The sequence below is a fragment of the Mesoplodon bidens genome, assembly GCF_964165515.1.
Source record: "Mesoplodon bidens genome assembly, chromosome: 6".
Classification (NCBI taxonomy): Eukaryota; Metazoa; Chordata; class Mammalia; order Artiodactyla; family Ziphiidae; genus Mesoplodon; species Mesoplodon bidens.
In genome coordinates this window covers 8,384,175-8,408,249 of record NC_138162.1, presented here as the reverse complement: position 1 = coordinate 8,408,249, position 24,075 = coordinate 8,384,175, and the positions used below count along the sequence as shown (strand labels likewise).

Sequence of the window (24,075 nt, the reverse complement as noted above, 5' to 3'; positions counted from 1 at the left end):
TCCCTTTTTTCCTTAGAGTCAGGAAACGGTGAAGAGAGGGTACCAAGAGGAATATGTGATGTCCTTCAGGTCTCAGCTGAAACATCACTGCCTTAGCGGCCTTCCCCAGCCCCCACCTGAAGCCACGTGCCCCTGTTAAATGCCTCCACCTGCTTTACGGACCTCCCCTTCATACACATTATCCCATGTGCCAGTCACGGAATCAGTTACTTAATCTGTCTCCCCCGTAGACTCTGCTCCACCAGGACACAGACCATGTGCATCACATCCCCCAAATCCGGCACAGCAGTAGATGCTCAGCCAATACTTGCCAACTGCATGCGTGCACCCAGTTCTCGGCAGTTTGGAAGAAAGCTAACATTTACTGAGTATATGCCCAAGCACCTTCCATGCATCTCCTCACTTAGTCCTCGTAACACACCTCAGAGACTGGTGTCAGCCACACAAAGACACTGAGACTCAGAAATTAACTCCCTTGCCCGAAGTTACCCAGAAGGCCACAAAGTTGCACAACTCCAGGGAGTACTGTTCACATAGAATTTTGTGTGTCGTGTTCCAGGGGTGCCCCTCTCTGAGAATGGCATCCTTGGAGCTGTGCAGCATGGTGGCCGACCACGCTGTTAGGCAGTTAGTAAGAGGGGGCATGCTGGTTTGCTTGATTCCAGAGCCCGTGCTCTCAGCCTCCACGGGGCGGGCTCTCCCCCTGTTGCTCCTTAACCCCTCGCGTCTAGCACAGACCTGGCAGGCACTTAAGTGGTGCCTCATAGATGCTTATTGAGAGAATGAATAGAGAAGGCAGAAGTAGGGCCATTTGGACAAATAGGTTTGTGCACTAAGAGAAGCCAAAGGATGAGATTTGACAGCCATCTTTGGAATTCATAACTTGTCTTTCTTTTTCAGAACATGCTTAATAGACGATCTTTCAGTGATGTCTTACCAGAGTCGCCCAAGTCAGCGCGGAAGAAAGAGGAGGCCCGCCAGGCAGAGTTCGTTAGAATAGGGCAGGTGGGTTTTATTCTGACACCTGTTTTATTCTGACATCCAAACCAGATGCCCCGCCTGCAAAGAATGTTATGTTTGCATACTCCTGGAAGAGCTCTGTGACTTCTCTTAGGATTATTGTGGAACCACGAGTGAGATTTTTTTTTAATTTTATTGAAGTATAACTGATTTACAGTGTGTTCATTTCTGCTGTACAGCAACGTGATTCAGTTATACATATATATTCTTTTTCATATTCTTTTTCATTATGGTTTATCACAGGATATTGAATGTAGTTCCCTGTGCTATACAGTAGGACCTTGTTGTTTATACGAAGATTTTTTTTTCCTTTTTTTGGCTGTGTTGGGTGTTCGTTGCCGCGCACAGGCTTTCTCTTGTTGTGGCGAGCGGGGGCTACTCTTTGTTGCGGAGCATGGGCTCTAGGCCCACAGGCTCAGTAGTTGTGGCTCGCAGGCTCTAGAGCGCAGGCTCAGTAGTTGCGGCACACGGGCTTAGTTGCTCCACGGCCTGTGGGATCTTCCCAGACCAGGGCTCAAATCCGTGTCCCCTGCATTGGCAGGCAGATTCTTAACCACCAGGGAAGTCCCTAGACGAAGGAGATTTTTGATAACCATGTAGGCGTAGCTCTCTGCAGGCGTGAGCGAGAGGAAAGACCTCTGCTGAAGTGGGGTGACACTGGCTGGGAGCAAGAGGCCACAGGGCCCAGGCTGGGCTCCCTCTTGATAAGGGAGCACGTATCATTTGCCTGCCTCCCGGGGATTTTCTGAAGTGTGGGGAGCCAATTTAGGGAAAGCACCTTGAACTCCTCCCTGGCAGGAGTCAGCACACAGGGGGTGTCCTCGCAGGAGACCTGGATTCCGCCTACTGCTTGGAAGTAGTCGTCACAGTGAGGCGGCTCCCAGGCATCACCTTATTCCAGATTTTGGAGGAAACCATTCCCCCTTTGCCTTGCTCCTACGTGACATTAGTATTTCTCAGTTCTGGGGGTGACACAGCTTTCTGCCTTGGTCCCATGTCACAAGAGGGAGGAGGAGAGCTGCCAACTGCAGACAAGTTTCTGACCAGAAAGTCGAAGCCAATAGCAAGGCGATCAGGAAAGCTTAACGGCAAAGATAACCTTTTCCCAAAGCAGGTGCACTGTTACTGGGGCCGTCCAACTTTGGTCCATGTTTAAAGATACCCCGACTCGGGACTTCCCTGGTGGTCCAGTGGTTAAGACTCCATGCTCCCAATGCAGGGGGCTCGGGTTCGATCCCTGGTCAGGGAACTAGATCCCACATGCCACAACTAAGACCCGGCGCAGCCAAATAAATAAATATTAAAAAACAACAAAAAAAGATACCCTGACTCTACTTTCAGAGATTCTGATTCATCAAGTTTGAGGAGGGACCTGGGGATTTTTTCCAATACCATCATTGGAGATCACTGTACTGATATACTGATTAGTTGAAATGACAGAAAGCATTTGGAGTCATGAGGGCTTCACCAGGTCCAGCTGACTCCTCCGTTCCTTATCTTCAATGATAGGGCAGCATGGGAACCTGAAACTTTAGCCTGAAATTAACTCCTGTTTCATTAAAAAAATTTTTTTCAAATCATACTTGTTGATCCTGCTGTTGTTTTACTGCCTGATAAACTGAAAGAGATCTCTGTTCTGTAAGGCACTAAAACTGAAATCCATCGTGAGAGGGGATGCTCCATCAAGCCTGGTGGCAGCAGGGATCTGTAAAAAAGAGGTGAGTCGATGATGCTTTCAAGTTCAACTGTGAATGTCCTTTGTCCTCAGTGAAGTTGTTGAGATTCTTAGGAAGAGGTTTGTGGAGCAGGAGAGGAACAGCGTGTCTACAGCAGAGTCCGCAGGGGAAGCCCCAGATAAAGCTGGGTAGCATCTAGTGAGAGCCTCCCTGTTTCCATATTGTGCCTGTGCCTTTGCTTAAAGGAGCAGAGCTTCTAGACAGGACCTGGACGAGCAGACGGGGCCCAGCAGTGCTCCTCAAGCCCTGTGTGCCTACAGACCCCCCAGCCATCCTGACCAAGGGCACGTTCTCATCAACAGCTCTGCGTGGCAGGGCCAAGATGCTACATTTCTAACAGGATCTCAAGCGGTGCCTGTGCTGCTGGCCATGGACACACTAAATGGCAAGGCTCTAGGGCAGTATTTCTCAAGCCTTAGTGTGTGTTAGAACCACCCCCCAGAGTTTCTGATTCCATAGGTCTGAGTGGACCCTGAGAATGTGCATTTCTAACAAGTTGATGCTGATGGTGTTGGTCAGAGAACCTCAGCTGAGCAACCACTGCTTCATCTGCAGTTCATTCAGCCAAACCAATAACTCTATGGCCTGAGTATCTACTTCTCATTTCCACTTCCTGTGGAAAAAGAACTAGGTGGTCATCAAGCATAGAAGAGAAAACAATGAAAACAAGTCACAGTACAAACTTACTGTCTGCATGATTTTGTATTGTAAAGCCCATACCCTACATACTGAAATATGTCCATGTTCAGAGTATGTAAAAGGTAGTTAAATGGAACAAATCCACAGTCAATGCATCACTGGAGAAATGGCCATCGTAAAAGCAAAAGAATTACGAATACATCTACTCTCACAATAAAGGTATGGATGATCTGTATCTGAATTGCAGAACCTACAAACTTTAAAGTCTGGTTTCAAGAAAATGATGAGCTCAAAATACAACTGATGCGGAAAAACCACAGCCAATTTCAGACACGACCGACGGCAAAGCATCTTTTCCAAAGGTTCCAAAGGTTGCAAAAATTCCCACTATCTGCTTGTTCTATGAAGAGTAGAATTTGCAGTGTTGTCAAGCCCTTTATAGATAACAAATTCCAGTAAGACTTAGTCACCTTCTTAAGAAGAAGTTCTTCGGTGTACATAAAAATGAAAGTAACTTGTTCACCAGTAAACGACAAAGAAAGGGCTTCCATGTTTTGGATCAGTGCATGACCTACCAGTGGGCCACGGGCCATCCTTGAAGAAGCACTACTCTACAGGCCCTCGTGGACTGTTGTGCACTTGGCTCCGCAGAGGCCAGAGCCCCACATGCTGTTCCCGAGAGCGCTCTACTTGCAGAGCATGGGCATTGTCAGCCTCCTAGGCATCCATCATTTCATGAGCTGTGTTAATGTCCATAGCGGGGAGCCAGTGAAGAGCTCTGGGCTTGGGCAGGAAGGCCCGAAGGCCACATCACTGCCCTCAGAATCTGCACCAAGCCCGTCATGTGGCAGCGGGGAGTCCAGTGCAATGATAAATGCCATCAGGCCTCAGACCAGAGCGTCTGTGGGTCTGGGGCTGAGTTCTCATCGCTGACACCTCCTACATGATGGCCTCAGACTCTTGCAGTCCCCAGCCACTTTGAGGGCCTGTGAAGCCGGTGGACCTCCATGCCCCCAACACACACACTCCAGCCCATTAGAATTACGAATGGCACCTATACAGCATGTTGAACACAGTTTCAGGGCTTCACGGACCTCCCTAAGCCCCCCTGGATCCTTCAGGGCCCCTAGATCTTCTGGGTTAAAAATCCCAGTTCTGCATAAGCGTTCTGATCTTGTGTCCTGCACTCAGAGAACGTTCTGATATTCGGAGTTGGCTTTCCACCTTGGTGTCTAATGCTCTAGCATCTGTGTCTTTCGCCCAGTTGGCATTTACATTGGCTTTGCTTTTCCATATCCTCCTGCTCTAAGTCACGAACTCAGAATTTCCAGACATCTTAGGGAACTGCCATTCCAAGTAATGACCTGCACTTGTGCAGCCCTCTTTCAGTTTATAAAATATCTTCACATTCTTCATGTGATCTTTTCACAACAGCCTGAGCCTCATCTTAGCAATTAGAATATTCATTTTGCGGCTGTTGGGTTTTATAAAGGGAAAGCATACTTTTCTAAGACAGCAATAATGCACACAGTGTTTACCCTCATCCCAAATGACACCCTTGCAGGTGACCTCAGAGCCATCGCTTCTACTTTGAGTGTGCGAGCGTGTGCTCACCCGGCCCATGCAAACACACCTACGCATGCACACGGGCTCTTGTACAGCCCCAGGTAAAAGTGAAGACGTGGGACTTCAGCTCGTCCCTGAGAATCTCCACAGACTTCCTTGTCCCTTGAGGGCAAGCCACATGCTTTGGAGGGAAATTAATGGTTGAGAATGTCCCTGATTCTGGTGTGGTTCAGAAGCCATGAACAGCGCCTGCAGACTCCAGGCATCGGCTGCAGCTCCGAGGCAGCAGTGAGGTGGGGCTGACTCTTCCTGCCCGACATGGAACGAAACTAAGGATGCGGGTTCCATGACGTGAATGTGTCACGTGGGGGAACACGAGTGGGTTTCATCAGCAGCCCTCGCCATATTCCTACAAACAGGTGTTATTTTTTTCTTGAAGATTTGTAGCCTTAAATGGGTCAGTAAGCATTTTCATGTTAAGACGATATCAACTTCTTGCATTGTATACGTTTAATAATTTTGCCGAATCAGCAACACAGGAATCTGACTTTGTTTAGAGAGTTGGGTGGGACTTCCTTTTATAATAAAGAGAAACGTTTGCTTAGAAAACGTTACCAATGCTCCGATTGCCCCTGTGGGGCGTCATTACGATATAGACTCTGGTCACGGTGCCAGAAACATGTGACTCCAGCCTTTTCCTATTGCGTGCGTTTCTGGAAGGAGACTTTTCTTCTTAAGAAAGGTAACTGAGTCAGAGCCCTTCTAGCTCCCAGGGTTTGAGGGCATCTGTGTTGCTGTTTTGGGCGGTGGTGTGCTGTGCGTTTCCACCTGATGGGCCGGTGTGTTCTTTCTGGTGCACTTACCTTCTGATGCTTGGTTGCCTCGCAGCCTTGGGAGCCCCAGTGTTTCTGCAGTAATTTCCCTCACGAAGCCGTGTGTGCAGATGCCTGGGGCCAGGCCTTGCTGGTTTCCACTGATGCTGGCGTCTTGCTAGTGGATGGTTAGTGAGTAGCTGCTCCTTCAAATGTCTCTCTGTATAACTTGTAGTGCTTCTAAGATGGGTGACCGCCGGTCAGCTCCCTTTAGATAAACGGGTCCTCAGCAGTGTCCTTAGCAGAGCTTTATTTCCTTAAAAATTACTCCCTTGTTTTCAACAGGCAAGCCGGGGCTGGAGGGGGGCGGGGGGGTGGGCACGGGCATGCATGACAGTTTCATCCCTTCCAATTAGTCTGTGGATATCAAATAACCTGCAAGGAAAATCTCCTTTGTGGCCAATACTTATGATTCCAAAATTTTACTTTAAATTGACAAGGGCAGGTTGTTATTCAGAGCCGCTGTCTCAGGGATATACTCTCTCTTGAAGCACTTTTGTTTTTCTTTTAAGATTTCTAATTTGAAAAGTACTCAGTATCCAAAACAAACAATAAGAATCTTAGATAACCTATATTTGATGGATAGAGAAACAAAGATTTTGACAGGAAGACAGATCTCATCTCAATATAAAACCAAACTTTTCACAGCTGGGTGGGTCAGCCTGCCCCCAGGGAGGCGGTCAGCTCCCTGTCACCACAGATCAGTCACCAATCAGACATGACCTTGGCAAGGATGCCATAGAGGGCATTCAACTTCGAGTGGGGATTTAATTTAGCCTCAAGGACTGTGTGGTCCTTTCCAGCAGGAGGCCCCTTGGATTCTTCCAGACTCCTAATGAATGATAAAGGAGCTAAACACTAGTAGCAAGTCATGTCCTGGGGCTTCAGAGGGAGCCATAGGTGTAGAGACAGCATCTTCCAAGGGCACATCCTCCGTGCACAGGAGCAGGCTGCCCGGTCTCTGGTTACCATAGTGATGCTTTATGAGCATCCTGAAGGCCACCTCCTGTGGGAGTAACGTAACGGCCTAAAACTGCAGCATCTTCCCATCCTTGGCCTCAACCTTTACTCCCTCCTCAGTCCCTGACTCAGCACATTTATAAGTATGTGCTGTGTTCCGGCCCCGTGCTAGGTGCCTCCTGTAGGACGATGAGAGGTGGACAAGACTTTATAATGGACTTATTTCTGACCTTATCTGTTATTTTTGCCATATCTTTAAATGTTGTATCCATAACATAATTTTTTAAATTCACATATATACACATATATAATTATGTATATAACGAATTTACTAAAAGCCAGATAACTTAAAATTCATAAATTCAGAATTTAAATTAAATATTTCATTTTAGAAAGTTTTACAAAACAATTAGAAAATCTTTGTGATCTTGAAGAAAAGCTCTCTGAGCTTCAGGTTTCTCTAAAGTGGGGATAATTTTTTAAGTAGCTAAAAAATAGTTTATAATAATGAGAAATGATGAACTAAACAAAATAAGGATGATGATCCTAACCGCAAGGGAGGAGATGCGGAGATTACATGAAGTTACTTACTTACCTGTAAGTGCTTAAAGCAGTGTCTGGCACACAGCAGTAACTTACCAAACAGTCGCTATCATCATTACTCTATCCCTATGAACTTGCCAGAAGGTAACAGAATCTATAGATTTTGCTCAAAGTGCAACCAAATAAAAGAATTTATTTAAAAAAACAAACCTTAGGGGTTTAGTCTAGTCTCTTAGTTTTACAGATGAAGAAACAGAGGCCTAAAGAAATGATGTGACTTGCCCAAGACCATACAGCTGGTTAGTGGTACATCTGGAACCAGAACCCAGAGGTGATTCCTTGTCCAGTGCTCTCTCCACTAAACCAACTACATTTTATTAAAATTAAATTAAACACTACCAGTGTTACTGTCTTTACCTTCATGCAGATTTCCAAGACTATACTCCTGGGCAAATAATTATGAAAATTTTTGTGATGAAAAGAATGTCAAATTCTACCTGTTTGCCTTTTTAGGAAAGAGAAAGTATGTTTCATAGTGACTGTTTGTAAGGCTTTTGCCTAAAAACAGGAAAAAAAATTCTGCTTGAGTTGCTTCTATGTAAATGTAAAATCCAAACCAAGGTTACCAAGTCCCTTTCTGAAATTTTCATCTTTACGTATCCAAAATGTAATGAAAGCGTCAGATATAAGGATTATTGTGAGTGCCAGGAAATTCTTTTCTTTCAGACTTGAGGGACATTGTCTTAACACAGGTGGTAGCCATATACACCCCCCACCAGCTTAGATGTATTACTCAGATTATTACTTTCATGTCCTAGTTATGCAGTAATGCATCCCTGTTTGCCTTTGCTAAAAAGAGAATAACCCTTAAGGCTTTCTTTGTATTCCTTGTTGTGCTTTTAAGCCATAATTCTCTTGTTATTTCTTTGTTTACCTTTTTCTTGTCTACACTTAATTGTATTACGGATTATCTCTGTGAGTGAATCTCTCCATTTCGTTTCACGCCAAGTTCCACTCTATCCCGTTAGCCTCTGCTTAATTTCATTAGACTTACCCCCTTGAGAGTCTGCTCCTTTCAAGGTCACTGTTAAACGTCAAAATTCTTTGCATTCTAAGTGTAGCAAAACCTACTTTGAAGGGAGACTAAATACTGATTAAATATGCTGCCACCGTTTGTTTTGGTTTTGCAGTAATAGAAAAGCCAGCTCTAAAAGATTGTTTCTTCCTAAAGAGATTACAAGAGGGAAACCATGTTATGAAATAGTCATTGAATCCACGTCACTTTCTCATATCCTTTCCTTCCCTTCCTTCCTGTGCTGTATATAAAGCTGTTTAGCCACCTGAGAAAGACTAGATGGAGAATAACTGCTAATTTACTCTGTACATAGTCAGGCAGCCACACGGTATCCCTCTGCTTTAACTGTAAAATGAAGTGCTTCTGTCACATTAATTCCTTATGGCACAGTTTTCCTGTGCTCACCCCATCAATCCACAGGGATGCAGTGCTGTTTTTAGGCTACAACACTGGCTAAGAGCCCAGCCTTTGTCCTTGCACAGACTTGGGTTCCGCAAGCTCAAGACGTGAGCTTAGACAATTTTCTATCACCTCTGAGCCTCAGGTTCCTCATTTGTTAAATGGGAGTATTAGAAGTTCCTACCTGGTAGGGTCATTGGGAAATCTACATTAAATGACACATAAAACACTTAGCATTAAGGCCTGGCATGTAGGAAGCCCTCAGTGTATGTGAACTGTCATTCACAAAATGAAACAAGCATAGTCACTTAGTCAAACATAGAGACGGGTACTGGAATGATCATCTCATGGTTTGAAAAATTGAGTCTGCCCCCGCAGAAGCACAAAGAGCCTGAGAATCAGTCCTCCTGGGAAGGCCTGGGCTAGAGGAGCAAGAAAGTGTCTGATGGGCTGTCACAGAATTTACATTAGCCCCGATCATGAAGGGCAACTACAGCCAAGCCCTCTGTCTAATAAGAGGCTGTGTGCTCTGACAAATACAGTGCTCTCACAGGCCTGCAGGAGTGGGACGATAAAAGCTCTCCTCCCTCCTGGGCGCCGTCCAGGGAGGGATGAACTCCCAGACAGACAGCTTTCTGGAAGAGCCAAGATCCTCAGGGCCTCTCACACCTAAATTACAATTAAGGAAACACCCACACCCACAGCCGAACACTTGAAGACCTAAGTGTCTTCAAAGTGCAGGTAAAGAATAAGCTAGACACTTCTGCCTAATATGTCTACACCATCCTGGGACATCTTTGCCTTGCCCTGAGTCTGTGTCAAGCTTTGCTTATGGAACAGCCTTAATTCTTTTAGTCCTCTTTGTCCAAGGGACCCCCAGGAGCAAAGTAATTGCTGGCAATTTAAGATCCCAGTAAGTAAGCTTAAAAACAAATCCTATGTATAATGCAGTGTCTTTAATCATCTGTTTACCTGACGTCTTCCCAAACATTTCCACTAAAATTAGTTTTTTCCTGTTATTTGGGAAACATAATTGATATTTCTCTCTTATTTTTGTCTAAAAAGGAGATTTCATGTTCCTATATGGAGAAATACTGAAAATTTATAGGTAAATTACTATTGACGTGGACATAAGGCATGTTGCAATAGGAAGTTTGTTTTTATTTTATATACAAAAGGAAATTCTAATTTTGCTTTCTTGAGAAATATGCAAAATAACCTAAGATGTGATATGATTCCAAATATGACAAAAAATCAGAAAATGCTCAAGAGAAATGGCTAAGCTTATTAGCATTTTTTAAAACTTGGTATTCAGTTCTTTGGAATAATCCCAGCAAAAATTGGAATTGGGAGATGCTGCTTTTTCTTTGATGAACATTGAGGAGAAGAATACAGCTTAGGGGCCCTGCCGTTATGCTCACTGTATGGAGTTGTGAATGCCTTTGGGAAAGAAATGCCAGTCCTTCTTCCTGAGCTAAGAGGAGACTAGTGCTTGAACTTTCTGGGTAGCCCTTATGAAAGCTCTAGAAACTGTCCTCCTTCCTCACCTAGGGAGAACCGGGGTCCAAAACTACCCACAGGCACGTTTTGTAGGTTCTAGAAAGTGTGGGCTGGGTTGCAGCATCGGGTAACCAGGTTTCCTCTTCCAGATGACCTTCCATCAGTGCCAGTGTTTGACAAAACTCTGCCCGTGAAGCAAATGCATGTGCTGGAGGCGCTGGACCTTCTGATTTTCAGAGCAGACAAAGGTGGTACTCCTCTCCAGGTGACATTTTCTGGGAGGAAGGGAAGAGTGTAGCCTGCAGCCGACACAAGGGCCGTGGGGCTCTGGCTGCATCAGTGGTGCCAGCTGTTTCTTCTCCTGGTGCCCAGGGCTCAGGGGCCTTGGTGGCCCATATGTCCTCTGAGGAGGGGATGGTGCGGGAGAGAAGGGAGGGGCATCCTTGATTGCATCATTACATAAAGGCGATGCCGGGTTTCTCCTGCATTCTGGAACACCTCAAATTCTGATTCCTCAAGCAGTCATTTTCCTATACAATCCACCCTTTCAGTTCTTCCAGGTCGTCTTACTTTTCCATCCATCTCCTCTGTCTGCTTTATCTCACCAGGGAAAGATGCCCGCCTCTTTGTCTTCAGGCTCAGCGCTGTGCAGAGGGGCATTGAGGGCAAGCAGGCCGTGAAGGGCAAATATGACTGCAGAGAAAACAAGCTGGAGAAAACCAAAGGTGACTCGATTCCTCATATTTTGGTGGTTTCTGTCCAATTAATCTTTTTCTCAGACTGCCCAGATTTTACTGAAAAGAAAAATGAGTGGGAGTTCGATTTTATTTGTTTTCACTTGGAAACATCACAAAGGTAGCATCACTGCTTCCCTAAGAGAGCTTTAGCAGTAGAAAAGCAGGTTGAGGACTCAAGGAAATTCTAGGTCTTGTTTGACAAGTTTGGGAATGAGTTAAGTTCTATGAGCAAACCTGTGAAAAGAGACTTTTAGACTTTGGTTCCCAGAACTCTGATCACCCTTCACTTTAGTTCATATCATGTAATGGGTGTGAAGCTAAGTCCACAAACTCTAATAGAGAGGGAACATGACTTCCTTAATTGTCCTGTAATTCAACCTAATTTTTATTTCAAGTCCGCACTTTGCCTAGTGGCGGGAATGTTTCTTAGTCATTTCACTGGGTTATGCTTAATTTCCGGGGTTCTTAGGTATCACCAAATTGTCAAAGCTTGGAGGCTTCCCACCTCTCATTGTGTGTTCAGCATCATCGATTTCTCTTCCCAGGCTGCCACGTGTATGCCATTAACACGCACCATAGCAGAGAGCTGAGGATTGTGGTTGCCATTCGGAATAAACTGCTTCTGGTCACGAGGAAACATAGCAAGCCAAGCGGGGTGACCGGCGTGTCACTGCTATCTCCCCTGTCCGAGTCACCTGTTGAAGAATTCCAGTACATCAGGGTAGGTTTTCTCATCAGATCGCTTGGCTCCTGGCCAGGGTGTCACGAGGCGGACTCCCTCCTTCCACCCAGAGTCTGCCATCCACTGGCGTTCAGGAACTGACTGGGGAAGCCCTCGCCTGTTGCCCTGGTTTCCCCAGAAGACTAAGGTGAACAGGGCTTTTCCGACTCCATCCAGCTCATTCATACCAGTGAGCACCCAAAGATGCTGCCCTAGTGGAGATCATTTTGAAATGTATAGAAATTTAGAATCATTATGTTGGGCACCAGAAACTAACACAGTTTTAAAGTCAATTATACTTCAAAAACAAACTCATGGAAAAAGAGACCAGATTCATGGTTACCAGAGGCAGGGGGTGGGGGGAGGGGGAAGTGGAGGAAGGTGGTCAGAAGGTAAAAACTTCCCACTGTAAGACAAATAAGTACAACATGAGAAATATAATAACACTGCTGTATGTTATATATGGAAGTTAAGAGTTCTCATCACAAGGAAAAAAATTGTTTTCTTTTTCTTTTATTTTGTATTTATATGAGGTGATGAATATTCACTAAACTACTGTGGTGATCATTTTATGATGTATGTAAAGTCAAATCATTATTGTACACCTTAAATGTACACAATGCTGTATGTCAATTATATCTCAGTAAAACTGGAAGAAGGAAAAAGAGGATGCTGTTCTAGGTCCTGGGGATACAGTAATGAACAACAAGAAAAAAGTGTCTTTTCTTGTGGAGATTGCTTTCTAGTTGCAGGACAAGAGAAATAGGCCAGTAAGTCTATGAGTCCTGAAGATAACAGTAAAGTAGTGTAAGGAGGCAGAGGATCATGGATCAGGGAGGTAGGGGATCTCTTTTAGAAGGGTATCTCAGAAGCCCTCTCAGAAAAGATTACCTTTGAGGGGAGATCCAGAGGAAAGATGGGACCGAGTGATGAGGGTCTCTGGGGAAAGGGTCTCTGGGCAGAAGGGGAGCGGCCAGCGAGGGCCCAGTGGCCCGGCTCAAGGCACAGCCAAGAGGCTGGGCGGCTACAGCCGAGGGGACAGACAGGGGGTCAGTGTATGGGGACCAGGTTCTCTTGGGCCCTGAAGGCCATTGCAAGGACGTTGGCTTTGACACTGAGCAAAAGGGGGAGCCATGGGAAGGTCTGAAGCAGAGAAGTGGCAGGTTTTAAAAAGGCCATGCTGGCTACTGGACAGAGGAGAGAGTAGGGGGCCAAGGGTGGAATAAGGAGTCCAGCCAAGAGGCTGATGCAGGGCCCTGGCAGGAGACGAGGTCAGCTTTGGTCCTGGGCAGGTAGAAAGGTGTGGTGGACAAAGCTGCCCCTTTGCCTGAGTCAGTAGGATTTGCTGCTGGGCTGAGCGTAGAGCCTGTGAGAGAAGCCTCCTGGAGCATCAGGGCCCTTCCCGATCTTACCATTCTAGCTTTTTTTTTTTTTTTTTTTTTTTTTTTCCTGCGGTACGCGGGCCTCTCACTGTTGTGGCCTCTCCCGTTGCGAAGCACAGACTCCGGACGCGCAGGCTCAGCGGCCATGGCTCACGGGCCCAGCCGCTCCACGGCACGTGGGATCTTCCCGGACCGGGGCACGAACGTGTGTCCCCTGCATCGGCAGGCGGACTCTCAACCACTGCGCCACCAGGGAAGCCCCCATTCTAGCTTTTTTAAAAGCTATGGTACAGGGACTTCCCTGGTGGTCCAGTGGTTAAGACTCTGTGCTCCCAATGGAGAGGGCCTGGGTTCGATTCCCAGTCAGGGAACTAGATGCCACATGCCACAACTAAAGATCCCGCATGCCCCAATGAAGATCCCGCGTGCCACAACTAAGACCCGGAGCAGCCAAATAAGTAAAACATATTAAAAATAAAAAATAAAAACTATGGTACATTAAGGTGTCAAATATGTCAACCATTGACCACTAAGGCGGAGTAGGCCCGTAAGTGAGCTGAGAAGTTATTTTTGCCTAGAGTTAAAGCTGCCTGAATTGTGCGTTTCAGTTTCTGCTAATATGCAATTCCAGGGGACAGAACAGCAAAACAGTTAAAGCAAGTTACAGTCTTGGTTTAAATAGGTGTTAGTCTTCTCATACAGTGCTTAGCCGTCTTAATGAGTATTTATGCCGAGCATGTGCATTTATATGGAGTATAAGCTCTGAAGTCAGGTTTCTTGAGTTCAAGTCTTGGCTCTGCCACATAGAAACTATGTGACCGTAGGCAAGTCATGTGACCTTTGAGCCTCAGTCTCCTCACCTGTAAAACAGAATAACAGGCTTACCTACTCCATTAGGTTGTTATGAGGATTCAGTGAGAACGTGCCTGGAGCTGTTAACATTAGCTGTTGTTATTATTATTATTATTAAATGACAGGATGGGACCAGGCAGTCTGAGGGCTGACACAGGCCTCACTGTTGAATTGCTTTCGTAAAATTGTTTCCTGGCCTCTCCCCTCTGCAGTGGACAGAGGGCTGAGCCTCGAGGACAGGCTGTAGGAGAAGTCTGGCACCGTCCTTCCCGTCCTTTCCCACCCCTGCCTCCCCTGCAAGCACAGGGCTCTGCAGGGGCCTGGCGGGGGGACTCTTCTGCACGGGGGCGGGCAGTGGGGGGTTGATACGAAGGTGGCTGCTCTGTCCTCACCCCTTTCTCCTCCATCATTGTCCACCACACAGGAGATCTGTCTGTCCGACTCTCCCTCGGTGATGACCTTGGTAGATGGGCCGTCGGAAGAGAGTGACAACCTCATCTGCGTGGCTTACCGGCACCAATTCGACGTGGTGAACGAGAGCACGGGGGAGGCCTTCAGGCTGCACCATGTGGAGGCCAACAGGGTCAGTTGACAGATATGGGGGCAAGTGGGAACCTAGAAGGCTAGGAGTTGTGTCTTCTAACTTTGTCATGCCATGATGAGGATTTCTTTAAAACTGTGTATTATTTATCATATCAGTATCATGCGATGTACTATTTAGGCTGCACCACCTGAAGCTGCCATCTTTGTAGGTCCAAATGGTTCAGTATAATATAACTGCCCATTGCCCTGTTCAGCTTTTCCAGGCCTCCCCCTGCCATTCCACCCTTCCCAGTAAAAGAAGAATGAAGAGTCAAAAAGCTAAATGTAAATAACTGAGTAAATGAGAACATTTGTTTGGTAATTCATACTGGAAGGGCCTTTGGAGAGTAAGGTTGCTCTCAGAGGCCCTGCAGACCCACAGCGTGGGGCCTGGGTGGCAGGGGAGGGTATAGCCCACGTCTCCATCCCCTAAGAGGCTGTTACAAAAAGAAGAAGGGATGAAACACCATTAGGAGAGAGAGAAAAAGCAGATCAGCACTGGGGGGTCTATACCCTGGCCTGACCTGCACAGAGAACCACCATGTCCTGGATTTGGACAAAATCTAGGGCCCACCCGAAACTGCACTGAAGCACGAAAGAGGACCTCATGGGTTCGGAGCATCAGCACCCGGGAGTGCCTGTCACTGAGCTGCTCCACACAGACAAGCAGGTCACAGAGCTCTTCAGCCCACTTATCGCCGTGAAGCAGGTCAAGGCCTGATAACACTTGAGCCACTTGAGGTCTGCATGGTGCAGGGCCAGCACTCTGGCTTAGGTTCAAGGACACAGCAGAACAAGGACGTTGTCTCCAGGGAGAATGTTGTTCCTGATGAGAGTTTCCAAACCCACAGGCTTCCCCCAGTCCTGTTCAGATGTGTCAAAGAGACTGAGGGATTTAATTATGCTTTTTAAGAAATTAAAAAATACAATTTATATTTGGACAAGCCCTACCTAAATATGCACTAAAATTGCTAATTACTGTATGAAGAAGACTTAACACCTAATCAAAGCAAGATTTTAAAAAATAGAAAAGTCAGAAAAAGCAGCATCTAGATACAGTTAGGTCTCCTTATCTTCAGCTGTTGTCAGTTATAGCTTAGTCTGTCGGTTCTCGTATATATACACTAGTCTGGTGGCACCCAAACTAGTCTGCAGTTGGAGTCATCGAGGAGCTTCAAATGCTACCGAGGCCCGTGTCCCACCCACAGAGACTTCATCGGCCTTGGGTGTGGCGTGGGCTTTAGAATTTTCAGATGATCCCTAGGTGATGTGGGAAAGTTTGGGAACCACTGGTACACACTGCTTCTCAACTCTGGCTATAATTGCCTAGAAAGCTTTAAACAGATCAGTGCTCTGATACACCCAGATCAGTTAAACGAGAATTCCCGGGTGTATGCTATGGGAATCAGTTGGTCTTGAGTCTCCCCCAGGTGATGCTAATATAGACCTAGGAGAAGGAATCTACCCTGAAACTCTCCCTAACTTAAAGCCAGGACTCCCGTCCATCCCAGCAGCCAGGAACCTATCATCTCTTCCAGCCACTGACGTCTGAGGAGGAAGGGTCCAGTCTGGCCTTTGAAAGTTCTTGCCCCTTCTTGCTTTTCAAAACTCTGTACAACCAGACAAAAGAGACAGAAAGAGACTGGCCTGGCAGGTCTTTGTTGAATCAATCCTTCCCTGGCAACTAGTCTCTTAAGATTCATGAAGGCCCAGGAAAAAATGAGTTAAAGTTTTCTTTGATGACTTCTGTGTTTGTTTTTCTGAAAACTGTGAGAAACAGTCCTAAATTTTTCTGTCCTTTCTTCGATATGCTTTTTAAAGCAAAGATACAAAACTTTTCTCTAAGAGAAAATGTTTAAAAACATATTTTTGTTGTTAGGCGTGTCCCCTGGATCCAAGTGGGTCAGTGTGCATAGGCCCTCCTAGGACAGTGGTCCCAACCTTTTTGGCGCCAGGGACCAGTTTCCTGGAAGACAATTTTTCCACGGACGGGGGCTGGGGGGAGGGATTGTTCAGGCAGCAATGCAGGCAGTGGGGAGCGGCAGATGAAGCTTCACATGCTCACCCTCCGCTCACCTCCTGCGGTGCTGCCCGGCTCCTAACAGGCCTCAGACAGGGGGTTGGGGACCCCTGTCCTAGTAAATCAGCAGCTGCTGTGTTTGCTGAGCAGGCAGAGGCACTGAGATAGTGGCTTGTCTTTGCGAGGAATTTACTGTCCAGTTGGGAAGAAAAGCCCTAGAGAAATGAGGAGAGTAATGAGCATGCTTTCTAATAGCTGGTCAGAAGTGGCCTGCGGGAACAGGGTTACTTCCCACCAAGACGTTCCTGCAGGACAAGCCCTGAGTGCAGTGAAGCAGGAGAGAGGCTGACCCTCCTTGAGTCCTGGAGATTTAGTGCCTCAAGTTGCCCTCACTGCCTGCCTGCTCCGTGTGCGGCCATCCGGGCCAGCCTGGTTTCCGGCCCCCGTTCCTCCTCTCTTCTCATCCAAGACCCCTTGATTCCCACTGTAGGCTTCAAACCCACCTTAGGGTCTAAGACAATCCTAGCTTGAGAGAGGAGCTGTTTAAGAAGCACCAGAGCAGCCTTCTGAAAGTCAATGTCAAGTTCGTTTTACCAACAGGCCGACTGTGACCTACTGCCCCAGCTCCAACAGCCAGCACTGGCCTCCTTCCCAAAACAGAGGACTCCTCTGGAGGGAACTGCAGACCTGGTAACAGGATCTGGGTCTCTGGCTTTGCTGGGCCCAACCCGACTGTCTGCCCAGACCCCAGCCGGGCTCCATTGACAGCTCACCCCGGAATCACGTGGGGAGGCTGGACACTGACCTCACAGTGGTGACCTCTTTCACTTGTTACAAGTCTGTGTTTTGAAGTTTCACAACCACCACATATGACTTTTATTATTTTTAAATGCCAATAAAATGAATTATTTTTAATCAAGGAAAAAATAAAAAGCCAGTGCCTATGTCCTACCCTAGACCTACTATATCTAGATGTCTAGGAGCGAGAACCCAGAATACGTATCTTTTAAAAGCCCCCTAGTTAATTCTCAGGTCCTCGCCTGGTCAAGAAACTGCTGCAGGAACGACTCCTGCCAGCGCCCATGCCCCGCCCCCCTGTCCTGGGAGCCGACATCTGTATCAACATCTGTATGTATATGGAACATGCACACATGAACCCGGCCTCACCGAGCTAAGTGTTAACAAAGTCTGACGAAATGCAATGGGGGACCTGAGGAAGGAGTGGTTGAGTCCATGCTGTGGTCTCTGTCCCTGAATTTCGGCCTTGTAGCCTTGACAGGAATGTGCTGTTCACTTCCCCCATTTCTGCAGAAAAGGAAACTGAGGCTCAGAAAGGAGGAGCCACATTAACCCCAAACCACACAACTAGTAAGTAGCAGGGGCAGGATGTGAACCCAGGCTGCCTGCTCCCACGGCCATGCCCTTAAACCCAGCCTGTGGCATCCACAGCCTCGTCACAGAGCGTGATGGGGACAGCAGGTCCAGGCTGCAAAGCTGGCAGCACTTGGCCACTCCCCTCAGGAAGTGCACAGCCTGGCAGAGCAGACAGCCACACCCTCTAGGGCTCGAAGCCTCTAGCTGAGATGTGTCATCTAACTGACAAGTACGGGGACACCTGAGAAGGAAGTGACTCTTAAGTCAAAGTGCTGGGGAGGGGGGGTTCCCTCCAGGGCCGAGGGGGCTCAAGCGCTGTTCCCTCCCGTGATATACCCCACTGGTGCTGATTCCATAGCTAAATAGTGCCACCAGCTGACATGATAGAGCATTTACCAAGTACCAGGCCCTGCATGAGCTCACGGAATCCTCAGCCCCTACAGGAGTGGATGTTCTAGTATCTCCCATTTTACAAATGAAGACACTGAGGTTCCGAGAGGTTAAACCACTGACCTAGGTACCCACTCCTCTCAAGTGGCAGAGCTGGGATTTCACTGACCCAGTCGTGCGTTCGGGAAGTACGTACTCTGCTCCTGCCACTCGACAGGCCCTGATCCCGGTGCTGAGGATGTCACGTGAGTGGGTCGGCACGGCCTCTGCTTCATGGAGCTGAGATCCAGTGGGGCGTAGAGTGCCAGCAAACAAACAAGCAAGCAAGCGAACATCGGGCAGCAGTGCACGTCATGCAGATCATTAAAAACGAGGGCTATGACCTACAGCAGCAGAGGAAGTATTTGGGATTTGACCCCCAGGTCTCTCTGATCCCAGAATCAGCACCCTTGACCTCTGGGCCTTGCTGTCTCCCACCCCCACAGAGCCCCACAACTCTTGGTTCTGGCATTGGCCCCATTATACCATGCTTTACGTGCCTGGATGCTTTTCTGACTTTTTCTTAAGGGGTGAGACGCTGCCCTTTCATTTCTGCGTGCTTGATGGCACCTAGTACAATGCCAGGTAATACTGGGTGGGAGATGGGCCGGGGTTCCATTGCGGCGACTTGCCAGACACAAGGCAGAAGCCCTGGCTGAGGGTGGCCAGCGGGGCTTCAGCACAGTCGTGAGACCGTTTAGAGGAGAAGGCTGCATTTGGGAGAGAGCAGTGAGGAGGAGGGCCTCGGGTGCGGAGGGGCCCCAGTGCAGTGCTGGGCAGCTCGGAGACTGGAAGGGGCTGGAGAGAGCTGGGCCAGAGGGAGGACACGTGCCCCTGCTGGAGAGGTCAGGCCTAGCCTGGGGCGCAGCAGGGGGTGAGACACAGAAGAGGATGCTGCTGGACTTGGGTGAGAAGGGGAGCCCCAAGGCCTTGGGGCTAGCTCTGCTAACAGGAGGAGGCTTAGAAGGCAACTAGTCATGTGTGACATAAAGATAGTAGCCTCCATGGAGTGCTGATTATGTATCAGGCCCTGTGCAAAAACGTGTGCCTTGTTTCATGGAATTCTCATGATGATCCAGCAGAGTCAGGATTACCGTTATAGCGGTTCACAAGTGAAGACCTGGGGCCAGAAGTTAAGCCATTTGTGACAAGCCACAGAGGCAGCGAGTGGTACAGGCAGGATTGCAGCTCGGGGCTGTCTGACCAGCGTCGTGCTCCCTTCTGTTCCCCTACGCTGCCTCCTGCATTCCTGGGTATGGAACCTGTTGCGTTTGAGAGAAAAGACTTAGGAATATGGGCTGGAGCTCTGAGGAGAATGTGTGCCTGAGGTTGTAGATCTAGAGATTTTGAGCAGAGTAAAATCTGAAGCTATAAAGGTGGGGATTTTTCTAAATGAGAGAAGAGCCAAGAAATGGAAGAATAATCTGAAGTGGGAGAGAGGGCAGGAGGGAGGAGACGTCCCATTTCAGGGCTGCGGATCTCTGGATGGAGAGATGAGCCATGGCCAAAGGCCTCCAGGCTGGGGAGAAGGAAACCTTCATGGTGCTCAGAGAGGGCAGTGTCCCTGGTGGTGCAGGAGGACAGACTACAAGGGCTGAGAAGACAAGTGAGGCAATGAAAGAAGCAGGAGATTTTTACAGGGTCAGAGTTTTGAAGCTCAAGAGGGGCCAAGGACACTATCAGGTTGAGAAAGGTCTTCTCAAAAGCAGCAACGGAGGCCGGAGAAGAAGAGCTCGCCCAGGCCACAGAGCTAGGGCTTCCGACACTCTCTGCATCGTGTCATGCCGCCTCCCTGGAAGTGAAGGAGAGAGAAGAGAAGTGCAGACATGGTGATCCTGAGATTCAGAGATTGTGTTTGAAGCAGGAGGAAGTGGCCGAAATGCAGGGGTGTTAAGCTTGGAAAAGAACCGGGGACCCGGTTCAGATCTTGGCTGGAGCACCCTTCTACCTGAGGCACTAGAGCGACTGCACCTCTCTGAGCCTCACTTTCCTCATCTGTAAAATGGGAGCAATGCCACGTACTTTAGGGGTTGATGTGAGAGTGAAACAAATAACCCATGTGAAAAGCTTTATGGACTGAGCCCACTGTATAAATAAGAGGCCTGTCAATAGAGATGGAGATGTCCGCCTACAGAGCTTCTCAAAGCATGGGGAAAGAGGGTGAGAAAGTCCCCGTGGACTGCAGTTGTGGCCACCCATGTGGCATTGTGGGTGCTGGTGAGGTGGGAACGACCCCCAGTGCCTGAGTTTACAGAAAGCCGTAACTTGAGAAAGTCTTTTCATAGTGTCAGTGTCCAGCCTGCCCACTACCATTGCCCATTCTCATTGCAGGTTAATTTCGTTGCAGCTATTGATGTGTACGAAGACGGGGAAGCCGGACTGCTCCTGTGTTACAACTGTAAGTAAAGGATGTGTTTTGATCTCTAATTGCTAAAATCAACTGTTTTTTTTTTTTTTTTTTCTGGACAATTTAAAGGGACTTAGCTTTAGATTTACCTGATGTATCATTCCTGGGTCCTTAATTCCACTCCAGGGCGTATCTAAAAATTGCCTTCCTGCCTGGATCTCCCAATACGCCAGACCTCCTGGTAAGACGGTGCAGGGGCTGCCTGGGGGTGTCTCCAGGCCGTGGGAGTGGGGGCTCCATCTAGGGAGCCCTTACTGTGTGCCACGCGCTGTGCTTCACCCACCTCAGTCACCGTTCTGTTGACTTTTTCTGTTACTATCTGTCATCTGGAGGGAGATAAGGCTCCTGAGGCCTGGAGCAGTGAACGGACTTTCTCAAGATTGTGCAGCTACAAATGGCAGAGCCCAGGTTCACATTTGGGGCCCTCTTGACTCCAGTTCCCCATATTTTAACCACAGTTACTCTTCCCCTTTTTGTTATTTCTCGGGTGTTAATGAAATCAGCCTCAACCTGGCGTACCCGGCTTTAGCTGGGTTAGTTTGGGTCAGGTGGCAGGTGGGTTTCAGGCAGACCAAAGATATCAAATAGGGTCTTTAAGGATTTTCAGCATTTCAAAAGCTAATGTGATACTACAATAAAAAGGATCTTTTTAAGGCAAAGGTATTAAGATATTTTCCTGGATAAGCCTGCCCAGTCTAACTAAAACAATAAAATATATATTTTTTCAGCCTAGAATTGTATTGATTTAGAGTGGTGATGCTGGTTATATCACATGGGGCAGATATTTTGATTAATTAATCTTTGATTAGTAAGTATGATAATTTTCAGTAGAGAAATTTGTTTGATAAACATCCTCTTTCAAAATTCGAGATTTATGGGGAATCAGGAGAAGGTAGTCACAAGGAAAGAACTTCACCAGTAAATCACTCTTTTAGGATATTTTATCCACAGATCTATCTAAACCCTTCTCAGATTTGAAGCTAATTTTTATCATATGTCTGCTCCTTTCTAAAATATAACTTCCAGAAACCCAGAGTTTTCTATAGAGAAATTTATATCTCAGATAAGTTAAAAACTTTTCTACATGCAGAAAGGTACTTTTCTTCAGAGAAATTTGTTTTAAAATTAGAACCTATACACTGTTCCCCACCAGCTGGATGGGGAAAGTCAAAGGAGGGAAGTCATAGATTCTGAGCTGCTTCCCAGGCAGTGACTTTCTTAGAATCCTGCCCCCGCACCAGCCCCCATTCAGGCGGTTCTTTTTAACCACAAGGGACGGCCCTCTCTGTGCCAGGCCCGTGTCGGGCTCTCGAGACACAACAGTGAAAGGCCCTGCCAGGGACACAGTGAGCTCACGCTTCAGGGAACAGCAGGCATGGGCGCCAGTTCATGGGTGTGAACAGGCTGCACAGCTCTGGGGTTCGAGAAACAGCTTCGCTTCCTTTTCTGAATCAGTTCAGTCTAATTTGGAGGCCCCTCCCCTCAGGCGCAGAGACCACCAGCACTGGTTATTGGAAGGGAGCGCCCTCTGCTTCCCTGGGGCTTATCCATTGGAAAGCGTGGGGGGGCCGGTGGGGGGCGCCTATGGACTGCAGTCCGGTCGCCTCCTCCAGGCCCGCGTGACCCCCTCTGAGGCAGGCGGAGGCCGGGTCTGGCCTCCCAGGCACAGCACAGCCACCCGACCCGTCCAGGAGGCTCTGTGCTCAGGGGCCAGGGTCTCCTCCAGCCCAGCCCCTCAAAGCCCCCAGCAGGTTGCTCTCCCCTAGTGGGAGTTGAGGTGGGACAGGGGAGAGGAGAGGGGATGTGTGTAAGGGACCTGGGCCTTTAGAAACACAAGGCGCTCTGTCCTTCCTGAGTCGTTCATTCATTCAGCAAATCTCTACCCAGCACTTCCGATATCCAGGGGTTTCAGCAGTGAATATAAGCACAAATCCAGCCATCACGTGGAGTTTACATTTTAAAGAGAGCAGGTAGGGGCTTCCCTGGTGGCGCAGTGGTTGAGAGTCCGCCTGCCGATGCAGGGGACACGGGTTCGTGCCCCGGTCCGGGAAGATCCCACATGCCGCAGAGCGGCTAGGCCCGTGAGCCATGGCCGCTGAGCCTGTGCATCCGGAGCCTGTGCTCCGCAATGGGAGAGGCCACAACAGTGAGAGGCCCGCGTACCGCAAAAAGTAAAAAAAAAAATAAAAAAAAAAATAAAGAGAGCAGGTAGACAATTAACAAGATAAATAAGAAACACATGCAGTTTGTTAAATGGTGCTGAGTGCTGAGGGGAAATGAAGGGAGAAGAGGGGCCGGAAGAGGGGCCGGACTGGGCAGGAGTGGGGTGTGTGGGTCACTGGTCACCAGTTACAGGGGGTGAGGAAGGCAGGCCTCGCTGGGAGAGGGGCGAGGACCGAAGACCCAAACGGAGTCCAGGTATCAGGACTGAGTGTTGAACATGAAGGTATCAGGGTGAGTGTTTCAGGCAGGGACGAGGGCAGGTGTAAAGACCTTGAGGAGGAACATTCCCATACAGTCAAGGTGACCCCAAGATGACCCGTGATGACCCCAAGATGACTCACAACAGAGTGAGCGAGGGTGCGAGTGGATAAAAATGACATCGGCAAAGAGGACCAGACTCCAGCAGGGCCTGGTAGGTGAAAGGTCTTTGCGTTGCACCCTGGTGAGCAACTGGAGGCTTTTGAGCAGAGGGGCGACCGGGTCTGTAAGAGGAAAACGCCTCCACCCCCGCCATGGTGTGGAAGCGGGAAGGGCGGGGACTGCGCTCATCTGACGAGCACGCCAGGGGCCTGGACCAGGACTGCCGCAGGGGAGGCGCTGAGCGGTGGTCAGGTCCTAGACGTGCTTTGCACGTGAGAACCAAGATAACGTGCCAGTGAATAAAGTGTGGCTGTGAGGGGAAGAGAAAAGGAGGACTGCAGTCTGGGGACGTGAGCAGCTGGGAGAACAGAGAATGCCATTTACTGAGATGAGGGAGGCTTTTAGAAGAGCGAGTTTGGGGAGAAAGATCAAGGGTTCAGTTATGACCCATCAGCATCTCTGAGATATCCCAGTGCAGACAGTGAGCGATCACCTGGTTCAAGTGCGGGCTCCGGAGAGGGCTCCCTGGGGGTCATTAGCAGGCAAGTGACCTTTAGGGTCCTGAGACTAAAGAGATCACCCACCGGGAAGCGGGGAGAGACAGGAGGAACCAGCAAAGTAGACTGAGGAGTGGCTGGAGAGACAGGAGAAAGTGGGGTGAGGCCCTGAGAGGCAGTG

The 24,075-nt window shown here is 48.2% G+C and overlaps 1 protein-coding gene across 1 annotated transcript in view; it reads left to right on the top strand.

The window, feature by feature from the left end:
- The window catches only part of GARNL3 (GTPase activating Rap/RanGAP domain like 3), a 154,277-nt gene that overhangs the window by 118,865 nt on the left and 11,337 nt on the right, over positions 1-24,075 (top strand). The window contains exons 17-24 of the mRNA XM_081237472.1: positions 901-1,005; positions 2,664-2,738; positions 5,850-5,961; positions 10,460-10,558; positions 10,919-11,035; positions 11,593-11,768; positions 14,427-14,585; positions 20,739-20,805. Of these exons, the coding sequence (XP_081093598.1) occupies positions 901-1,005; positions 2,664-2,738; positions 5,850-5,961; positions 10,460-10,558; positions 10,919-11,035; positions 11,593-11,768; positions 14,427-14,585; positions 20,739-20,805 (910 nt within the window). The remainder of the gene's footprint in view (positions 1-900; positions 1,006-2,663; positions 2,739-5,849; positions 5,962-10,459; positions 10,559-10,918; positions 11,036-11,592; positions 11,769-14,426; positions 14,586-20,738; positions 20,806-24,075) is intronic.